We start from the raw sequence: 10,639 nt of genomic DNA, 5'->3' as shown, positions 1-10,639 counted from the left end.
TTTAGAAGCTAATGTATCAAATTTGAAATAAATTGATATATTCTAAATAATGTCTGAGAGTCAAATAATTGTTCCTTGGAACTTGATTTCGATATTGCTGATTCTTAGTTTTATTTAGAGTGAGGCGATAAAGAAAGATATATATTGAATTTCCATATTTCAAAGATAGCTACTGAAAAAAAAACACTGTACGATATCACAACATAGCATGTATTCAGTCAGAGAAAAAAAACAGCACAATTTTCATTGCTATATTCTTAATTTCAATTTCAAAGAATACTTTTGTGAAAATTGATATTAACTTCAATAAAATCGATAATTTAACAACAGTAAAATAAAGAACTTAAATAACAATTAGCCAATCAATTTTCAGGCATTGATTTAGGTTCTGATATATATATCTGGCAGATATTAGACAACTTAGCAACATTTGACAGATTCACAAGTAAACGGCAGTTTTCTTCTTTAAAAATTTTAAAAATGAGCAATTTGTGTGTTATCACTTTAATTGTCGCATACATGGCTTTTTCCGAAGCTACAGTTTTTTCTCAGAAATATACTTTGAAAATAGAGTTTAACGATAAGAAATCTAATGAGGAACTTTTAGGAGAACAGAGTTCTCACTCTTTGACCGAGTGTACCGCCATGTGTCAAGGCGAGTGTAGCTTCTATGGATTTCATCCTCAGTTGAAGAAATGTCGGACCCACAAGAAGGTTTTTACGTCGGGACTGTTTAATGAGAGTGGCTGGAGATACTACTCATATGACTGTATGTATAACTGTTATTAAGGTCTTCCGTCTACACGGAAGACCTTCTAGTGATTCTAATTTTCTTATTAAGGTCTTCCGTCTTCACGGAAGACCTTATAGTGATTCTACTGTTTCTTATTATTATTCTTATTATTATTATTATTATTCTTTTTTTTGACAAAATTTTGTGCAGGCGATTTTTCGAAAACTATTCAGCGGTTTTTCATGAAACTTTCACAAGATATGTGTCATTATATGAAGTTGTTACATCCGAAGAGAAATTTGGAAAATTCGCTTCTGGTGCCAAGTTATGGACAATTTCCTGATTTTAAAATGCGATTTTGTCGCCCCTTTTTATCGAAAATGGCTAAGGATATGAACTGGAGACTTATTGGAGATGATAGATTATGATTTTCTGGTTTGCAGAATCGCCTTTTCGTGGGTCGTCAATACTTCCGGTTGTTACGAAATGCAAATTTAAAAAAATCGAATTTTCTAACTTTTTTGTTTTTCAGTAATTTTCATTTATTTTCGGTATGTTAATAGAAACCTTCTCTATAATGCTTACTATCTAATTTGTTTGAATATTTATAAATCTATACTCTAGATATTAGCATTCAGAAATCTGAAGCGGGTCCAAAATGGCGGCTGTCTCTGTCAACGCCGACATTTCGCAATAGGGGTTTGCGGAGGCAGCCGAGCGTTTGCTTGAACGAAAGTTACATAAGGATAAATGAAATGTAAAGGAATACTTGGATTGTCACGTCTTAGTTACGTTGCAGTTCTGTGTCAAACTAACGTCTCCTATAATTGGTTTTGACTGGTTCTCAAAGTAGAAAAAGAAAAGACTAAATGTGCAAATGAAATTCGATACCTTATATCTTTTATGCATCACGGAAAACCAGATCTTTAATCATATTTATAAAAAATACTTTCTCAAAAAAGAATATCGATTAATATTGAAAGTTCAGATCTTAACCACTGTTTTTCCTATGCACACTTGTGTCATATTAAACTAATAAATAAGAGAGAAATAAGAAAACGAGTTTTTAAAGATCTCTTCATGGAGTTTATTTTAGAATTCTTGTCTCAAAGACCTGATTCAAGTTATTGAGCATAAATGATATCTGATTCCTTGACCGTCGTAGGGCGAGCCATGTTTTTCGACCTCTTTCGATTAACTAATCGGGATAGTTCACTTTGGGGATAAACAGGAAATTGAAAAAAGTTAAAAATTCATAACAGTTTCATCGCTTTAGTGTTACATGCATATATACAATATGGAATTTGTAAAATGTGTTAAAAATATTTTCTAAACCTCGAATCTAAGGCTATAAGAACGTTTTTTTTTAATTTCATTGAAGCTATCACACCTATTTAATAGAACATTCCAGAGAAAAGGCGCGAAGATTAACTCCTGGCGTTTGGAGCTAAATTTTGAATAGTGACCAACTTTCATACTTTTAAGAGAGAGGCACTGCTTCGTAGAGTAGATGTCCCAATTGTGTAATATTTAGTGTGCGTTGGAATTTTATACTGGCGACTTGGGTTCAATCCCCTTGTGTGCAAATCTTTTTTTTACTTTTCAGCTCGATTTTACGTTTTCTTTCCGGAAACGGACGGAAGACCTCTCGTTGCTAGCAACGAGTTTCATCTAGTTATTCTTATTTTTTTCCCCAAAATTTTGTGCAGGCGATTTCTCGAAAACTATTCAGTAGTTTTTTGTAAAAATTTTAGGAATTATGCGTCATTATACGAAGCTGTGGCATGGATAGGAAAATTTGGAATACTCACCTTTGGTTCCAAGTTATTGACACTTTTCTGATTTTAAAATGCAATTTTGTCCCCCCTTTTTTTCGAAAATGGTTTAAGATATTAACTGGAGACTTGTAAGAGATTATAGATGATGACTTTTAGATGTGACGAATCACCTTTTCGTGTGTCGTCGGTACTTCCGGTTGCTACCGGAAGCGAAATTAAAAAGTCCGTATTTTCTAACTTTTTTGTTTTTCAATATTTTTCATTGATTTTTAGAATGTGAATAGAAACCCTTCTTATTAAGCTTACTATGTAATTTGTTTGAATATTGATAAATCCAAACTCTAGAAATTAACATTCAAAAATCTGAAGTGGGTCCAAAATGGCGGCTATCTCTGTCAACTCCGTCATTTCGCAATAGGGGTTTACGGAGGCAGCAGAGCGTTTGCTTGAACGAAAGTAAAATAGGGATAAAAGAAGTGTAAAGGAATACTAGGATTGTCACGTCGTTGTTACGTTGCAAACATGTGTCAAACTATGTTTTAATCCATGGTGCTCTCAAACGTCTTCTATAATTGGTTTTGGCCGGTTCTCAAAGCAGAAAAAGAAAAGACCAAATGTGCAAATGAAATACGATACCTAGTATCTTTTACTTTTTGCGGAATAACAGATTTTAAACCATAGTTATAAGTAATAGTTTTTAAGAAACATATATAGTAAGTATTAAACGTTACCACCGTTTTCCTAATGCACACTTGAATTAAACAAATAGAAAAGAAAGAAATAAGAAAACCATATCTAAAAAGATAATTTAATGGAGTTTATATCATCATTCTTGTCTCAATGATCTCATTCAAGTTATTAAACATAAATGGTGTCTGATTCCTTGACCGTCATAGGGCGACACGCTTTTCGGCGAAGCAATTCAAGCTGTACATGAAAGTTTAAGTAATCGGGATATTTCAGTATAGGGATAAACAGCAAAATAAAAATCAGTTGAAAATTATAGCAGTTTCACTGAAATAGTGCTAGTTATCTATATACGATATGTGTTAATACGTTAAATATACTTTCTTAAAAATGAAATTTAAGCTATACGAACATTTTTTTTTATTTCCATTGAAACTATCACACCTATTTAATGGAACATTCTAAAGAAAAAGGCCCGAAGATTTTTTCGATTCGTTTGACGCAAAATTAAGAATAGTGACCCGCCTTTCATTATTCTAAGACAGATGTACTGTTGCAGAAGTATATAAATGTATATTTAAAGCTATGGTCTCAATAGCGTAGTAGTCAGCGCTTTGGATTTTTGCGCTGGCAACCCGGGTTCAATCCCCTTTGATTCCATGAAAAGTTATATCACTTTTCAGCTCGATTTTGCGGGGTTTTTTTTTTTCCAGAATTGGACGGAAGACCTCTCGTTGCTCGCAACGAGTTTCTTTTCTAGTTTCTGTATACTTGTTTTTATATAAAGCCTCTCTGTAAATAGTGGGCTTCAAATTATGTCCTTTACGCGACATACATGCATACGAGAGCCATTGAGTCGGGATCTTTTTCGGGCCAAAATCTGATGCAAAATGGGACCTCAGTTTACACGGTCTCATTTGTAGGTCCAATCTCCACATCCTACAGTCGACTTGAACCGCGACGTAAGAAGTAGTTCCTGATGTCTAAGTTATATTTCCTGGCCAGTGGCTGTAGACTTATGTTAGTCGATTGTAAAAGCGATGTCACAACACCGGTCCTCATCAGCAAAATAGTCCTTAAAGTATTAGTCACATTATTCAGTAATGGTGTACACAATGGACAATCGATGAGTTTTTCATTAAAAAGGCTTGATTACCCGCCGGTGTAACGTTAAATTTTGACCCGGGTTAAAAGTTGTCCTGGGGTCATTTTTCAACGTTGAATACTGAGACCCAAGATGTTGAATTTAGACTTTAGTCCGTTGAAAACTGAGCCGGGTCGGGAAATATCGATCATGAAACCGGTTCTAAATTCAACAGCATAAAACACATAATTATGACTTGGTTTGATGTGATTTAACCAATGGGCGTCAGGAAGGGCTGGGGAAGGATGCTTAGCCCCCCTGCCCTTATTTTGTTAATATAGGCCTTGAACAAAGTGAAATTGAATTAGCCCCGCTTCCGACAGGCAGAAGAGTAAGTGGTAGTTCTTGGTAAAAAAGTGAAATTAGATCCTAACAACCCCCCCCCCCCTTCCCCGAAATAGGATTTTTTTTGGGTTTGGACTACTAGTTTTGACAATGGACAAACATTTTTTTTTTCTTTTTTGTTAATTATTTTTTACACCCCCCCCCAACTTTCAATTTGTTCCCGACACGAATGTAATCAATACACACTTAATTCAGTTATGTTCCTAGAATAAATATGATAGATCTTAAAGTTACACGTAGTTTAAAATTGCAATATTTCGTGTAATATTTATTTTAAAAAATCATTAGTATATGTAATTAAATCATTAGTATATGAAAATCCTATTAGTATACATAGTTACACAATATACAATTTGGTTCATGAATCTGTTTATCTATATTTCTTTTTTGCTAAAATCACTTCATTTATTTCAATCTGAAAATTCGTCATATTAGTATTTTGAAAATGGTAAGAGTTTAACGCATGATGCACGTACGATTTAATACCTGTTTAGTTATGCACAACATAAATAACATAATAACAAACTTGAAAAACGGATTTTTTTTTTCAAATTAAAAGGCTTAGTGATCTTTTTGGTATATTTAATCAAACAGTTCAAGAACGAACCCTACAATACATATTTATTTTGTTAAGTAGAAGATGGAATATGGGGGTAGGGGGTATCTCTGAGACTGAGATTCCCTAACAAAAAAATTACTATAGTTAACTATGGTTTACTATCGTTAACCATAGTAAACTAAAGTTATAACTTTGACACTTTGAAAACTTTAATTAACTATAGTGATAACTTTAACACTTTGAAAAACTTTATTGAAAACTTTGACACTTTGAAAAACTTTGGAGAAAACTTTGACACTTTGAAAACTTTAGCGAAAACTTTGACACTTTGGAAAACTTTGGCAAAAACTTTGACACTTTGAAAAAAAAATGGCGAAATCTTTGACACTTTGAAAAAACTTTGGCGGAAACTTTGACACTTTGAAAACTTTGACAAAAACTTTGGCACTTTGATTACAATAGCTTATTATAGTAAACTATAGTGAACTATAGTTAATTATATTTTTTTAGGGTCCTCGATTTCTTTGACCTTGGCAATCAGTGTCATCCGCACTTAAAATTCACCTTTGAAATCTCTGTTCATTCAAAACACTTTTTAGACACAGAAGTTTATAATGGAAGAAAATTTTAAGAATCAAACAAACTTGATATCAAATCTTACATAAAGCCTTCAAACAATTTCCAATATCTACACAGAGAAAGATCTTACAACCCAGCGGTATTCAAAGGTTTGGTTAAAGGTAAATGCAAAAGACATGTGAGAAATCCCATTGACACTGCTCTCAGTATTACTGTGAAATCACTAATTTTCGTGGGGGTTTAATTTTCGTTGTTTTCGTGGTATGAAGAATCCCACGAATTTATGTCCACCACAAAAAGTAAATTTTCATATACATAACTACTAAAAAGTTCTTATCCACGAAATCAAATCCCCACGAACCAACATTTTTTCCTCAAACCACGAAAATTTGACCCATCGAAAATATGTGATTTTACAGTATTCTACAAAACATTAAAAATCACTTGTCAAAGAGAGGACGCAGGGGTAATAAGGAAGCATACAAAATATTCTACCTTGACTAAATCGGTGCTACATTATGACGTCATAGTAGGCTAGATGACATCAATTTTATAACACAAGTTTTCGTAATATGGGCATTTAGAGACGTAATTCAACTCTAGAAAATGAATATTAAGGTGTAAACATTGATAAAAATTGTGATAAAAATCTACCACCGATGACGTCATATGCGTACATCAAGTAAGTTGAGAATTAATTATGTTTTGTAAAGAGAATTTGGCTAAGACGGCATGTACAAAGATACGTAAAATGAACTTTAAAAGGAAATCTCGTTAATGTTATGTGAAATTCATTAGGGGTTCAGTCAATTATAAAGGTATCCTATTTTATTTTCATCGATTTTATTCTTTTTCGAAGACAGTTAGCTATATAACGTATCCCGGTCGGCCTTTCCTCTGTCATTCTTGACAAAAATAATGCGATAGAACAACAATAAGCTGGATATTTCAAAATATAAGATTTGTACAAATGGAAAGTTTGCCCTTCGACAAACTTGGAAAGTGCTGCTAGAATCCCGAGTTAAACATTGTTTTACGAAAAATCTCGATTCATATGTATAAAATTCAAAACATGGGGTAAGGTTTCGTGTGAATATATAGATAAATTATTTTATTGACAGGACAGTGGGATTCTAGCAGCACTTTTTAGGTAAATTAGATGTTTATCAACAATATTATTTACTCAAAGAAAGTATTAAACTCCGGGGTATTGTTGTTCTGTTAGCCTTTTTATTAAGGAAAATTTCGCTATTAATAGAAGTCACGTGATGTCGTGGTGGTGATGTACGTCTTTGCGTTAGACACTCTTTTTGTCTGTTTGCAATAGTTAATAATAGTTTATGCTTATCAGCGGTTTTGGTAGTTAATCAAACTTAGTTTTCTTTAAAAAGTCTAAATTTCCCGAGAAATGACTTATATGCTTCCTTAACATACCCGCGGATTCTCCGATCCAGAAAGAGACCCTATTATCACAGGAATAATTGAAACATACAAAAATGAGATCTTAAATAAAAGTTTCGGCTACTCGAGACCCCATAATAAATTGATTAATTCGAGAGTCAAGGAACTAAAATATGCATCTTAAAATACTGGAATGAAACGAAAAGAGACACAAGATGCAAAGAAATATTTACTTCGGAACCAATTAAAGCTTATAGCAAAGACGAAAGCAAAGGCGATTATGATATAATTTTTGTATCATGTTTACCACAAGAATACACTGAGAAGATTGACCCTTGATGAGGCAGGTTTTAGGGCAAGTACCAGTTAAAAAAACTGCCGAACACTCTTTACAATATTTCTATATATAAAAATGAAAACATATATTTCCAAAAGAAAGCAGTGACTGGTTTAGAAGTTTGGTTTAAAGTGTAGCGTCCTTATGATTTTCATGGAAAAGTCTGGCTAATTGATGTCCTTATTTTTACACCAGATTTTCAGGATTTTTGTTTTATGCCCTATTCACAAGTTTGTATTTATGGATGCCATGGATTTTAGAAAGTATTGTCAAAAAATAATTTGCCATGCTTGAAGATGAATGAAATTGTGCACTGATCAAAATGTACATATATACATTGGATGATAGGCTTACTGATACTGATAAATCCTGTAAAAAAACAACCTCCAAGTTCAAATCATTTTCAAACTCTGAGGTGGGGTCAATTTTCAACGTGTTGAGGTCATCAGGGATAAGAATATAAATTAAAAAAATGAAAAATTACCCCGGGAATACATTCAACGACTTTTGGTCTCAATTCTTCTCAACGTAGAAAAAACACCTGGGTTCAATATTCCCAAAGTTAAAAATGACCCCCGGCTGAATTTTCAACTTGGATCAACATTTAACGTTACACCAGATTGATAAAGGCTTGATGATGCATCACTTATTCAAGCTGAAGTACTTTACATCGCTCGAACATTGGTGAACATTGTTTTTTTTGTCATTTGTACGTTAGTCGACTGTGAGCCAATGTTTGGTCCAACATCAACAATTATTTGCCGATGTCTATTTCCAATACTTATGGTGACCTCAGATTCAACGAACACTTGACGATGCTCGCCAATACATAAATTGGCCGATTCTTGATTCAAGCATTTTATTTTTCCCTTTTCAGCAATTCCCTTTGATTGTGAAGATCTTCATGAAAATTCTGGCTCTAATTCTGGCGTGTACGACATTTACCCATATCGCACCATTACCATGCCTGTAACAGTGTACTGTGATATGAAGACAATGGAAGGAGGGTGGACTGTGTGTACAGATGTTTAAATTTATAATGCATATTTCATATAAAGTGTTCCGATTCTTAAAAACAATAATAAAATACGTATATTTTAGTTCGTATTATAATATTTGTAATAAACATTTGTTCAGAACAGAGAATTATATTGCTATAATTGTTAATTTTAAAGGCAATTCAAAAACGTGTAGACGGATCCGTGAGTTTTGACAGAAGTTGGACGGAATATAAAAGTGGTTTTGGTGCCCCAGAACAGAATTACTGGATTGGTAATCGACATGTTCTTTAAAAACTCAACCGCTTCAAAAACTAACAAACTGTCTCAATTGTCAAATAGAATGGAAATAAACGTAAAGATAAGATAGATAATATTTATTTAAAGTCGGGTACATCAACAGAGAACATTAGCTTTGAAGAGCTATTTTCCGACTACGTGGTTCAAAGAACTTATTTTGAGATTGAAGGATATATTTGTGACAATACTCTATGGTCGTGTTTGATTGAAATCTTACCAAAAAAAGAAAATAAGAAGAATCAATCTTTCGTCGTGATTTTCTTTAAAAAAAGCAAAATTCTACTTTAATGACTAGAGGTTATGGGAAATAGTTTGATTGTTTAAAGTGTATATATTCATATTCAAAAGACAATTATCGTATTGCAATAGACTTTGATTTCTATTTTATCTTACTATACAGGAAATGACGCCATCCATCTGTTAACAAAGGAGAATAAGGCATCCCTTTATGTTTCCATCACTCTACAGAATGGTACAACGCTGTATGAAATGTACGACGGATTCTCTGTCTAATTAAGCCGGAAAATATCAACTCTTTCTTTCAGGACCTGCCACGGGGACCTTAGGTACAGTGCATTTGCGATTAGTTCTTAAAATTTCATTTAAATTACGTATATCATCACAATTATACTTTTTGTGTTGAAAGATTAGTAAGTTAAAAAAAAAAAAGACGATTTTTTTTTATATTCTGTATACTTTTTAGTTCCACGCTAATTAAACAGGTGTAATATTCAAGACTATCATTTACAGGTACAATTTATGAATTCTGCGGCTATTGAATTTGCTATTGTCAAGTAGATAAAATTCCAAATTATATATTTTAAATACAAATAAATTATGTTAGTTATATTTAACTAAGAAATTCAATAAAAACCCCTGCTCCACCATTATTATTCAGATTGGGTTTTCTGATAAATTTTAATAACTCTTATTTAAACTAAAACAAACAAAGAAGTTTGCAGAGCGTTATTTATCTGTAATGTCGACATCTTCACAAAAATTTGATGTTCAAAGAAAAAAAAATCATCGGACACATACTGTATAAACATATCTTTTAGCGAAGATTAATCATGGTATTATTAGAGACGGTGCCAAGATAGCTTCAAATTAATTGAACTTTAGTTGTAGTGAGCTTTAACAATCGCTGAAATTATATCTCGAATATCAATTTTTAAGGATAAATCGCTAAAATTCCCACTGAAACGGAATTCAAATTAAAAAAAACAAAATTAAAAACATTTTAATGCCATTCATATTTGCGATTCCTATGTTTTATTTAAAGAAAATCGTATATATATTTTAAAACATTTAGGTGTATACCATATCTTACCTCCATATAATTTTGAATTATTTTCTTCGTCTTGTATTTGATAATTTTTAAAGGCATCATTTCTGAGAGATATTATTTTTTCATCTTTTCGTGTTTACTAATATATCACATGGTCTTTACACAACAAACACACACACACAAACCAATGCATCGAAAATGTAAAACGCCTGGGGTTTATTATTACACAAAAAATGGTGCTATATGAATTGTGCATCGTTTTGTTGGATTGTATTTCTTTTAATTATCTCTCTGTACAGGAAAAATCATGTTAAATTGTGTTTCTCATGTACATGTTCTTCATTATTAAGATTTAAATTAATAATAAACAATTACAACACCCAATAAAATATATTTTAAAGTGTGACATGTCTGGGGTGTATTGTTACACTAGAGAGGATGTTATATAAATTTAGCAGTGTGTTGTCTTGTACTTTTTGTTTTAATTACT

The 10,639-nt window shown here is 32.4% G+C and overlaps 1 protein-coding gene across 1 annotated transcript; it reads left to right on the top strand.

The window, feature by feature from the left end:
- The first annotated feature begins 519 nt into the window (after nt 1-519).
- On the top strand, nt 520-9,374 carry LOC134258013 (microfibril-associated glycoprotein 4-like). The gene is made up of 4 exons (XM_062740574.1): nt 520-769; nt 8,441-8,577; nt 8,739-8,835; nt 9,262-9,374. Exons 1-4 carry the CDS (start codon nt 520-522, stop codon nt 9,372-9,374), a joined length of 597 nt encoding a protein of 198 aa, XP_062596558.1.
- The last annotated feature ends 1,265 nt before the right edge of the window (nt 9,375-10,639 follow it).

The sequence above is a fragment of the Saccostrea cucullata genome, unplaced genomic scaffold, assembly GCF_032062105.1.
Source record: "Saccostrea cucullata isolate Sc308-1 unplaced genomic scaffold, CSIRO_AGI_Scuc_v1 ctg16110, whole genome shotgun sequence".
Lineage (NCBI taxonomy): Eukaryota > Metazoa > Mollusca > Bivalvia > Ostreida > Ostreidae > Saccostrea > Saccostrea cuccullata.
Note: the sequence above shows the minus strand (reverse complement) of the source record. Positions and strands in the feature narration are given on the sequence as shown.

What these genes read in the sequence shown, in the direction of transcription:
- LOC134258013 (XM_062740574.1), top strand. Translation starts at nt 520, where the DNA reads ATGGCTTTTTCCGAAGCTACAGTTTTTTCTCAGAAATATACTTTGAAA. An exon ending in GAGATACTACTCATATGACT is followed by an intron (nt 770 to 8,440) that starts GTATGTATAACT and finishes TTCCCTTTTCAG; the next exon opens with CAATTCCCTTTGATTGTGAA. An exon ending in AGAACAGAATTACTGGATTG is followed by an intron (nt 8,836 to 9,261) that starts GTAATCGACATG and finishes CTTACTATACAG; the next exon opens with GAAATGACGCCATCCATCTG.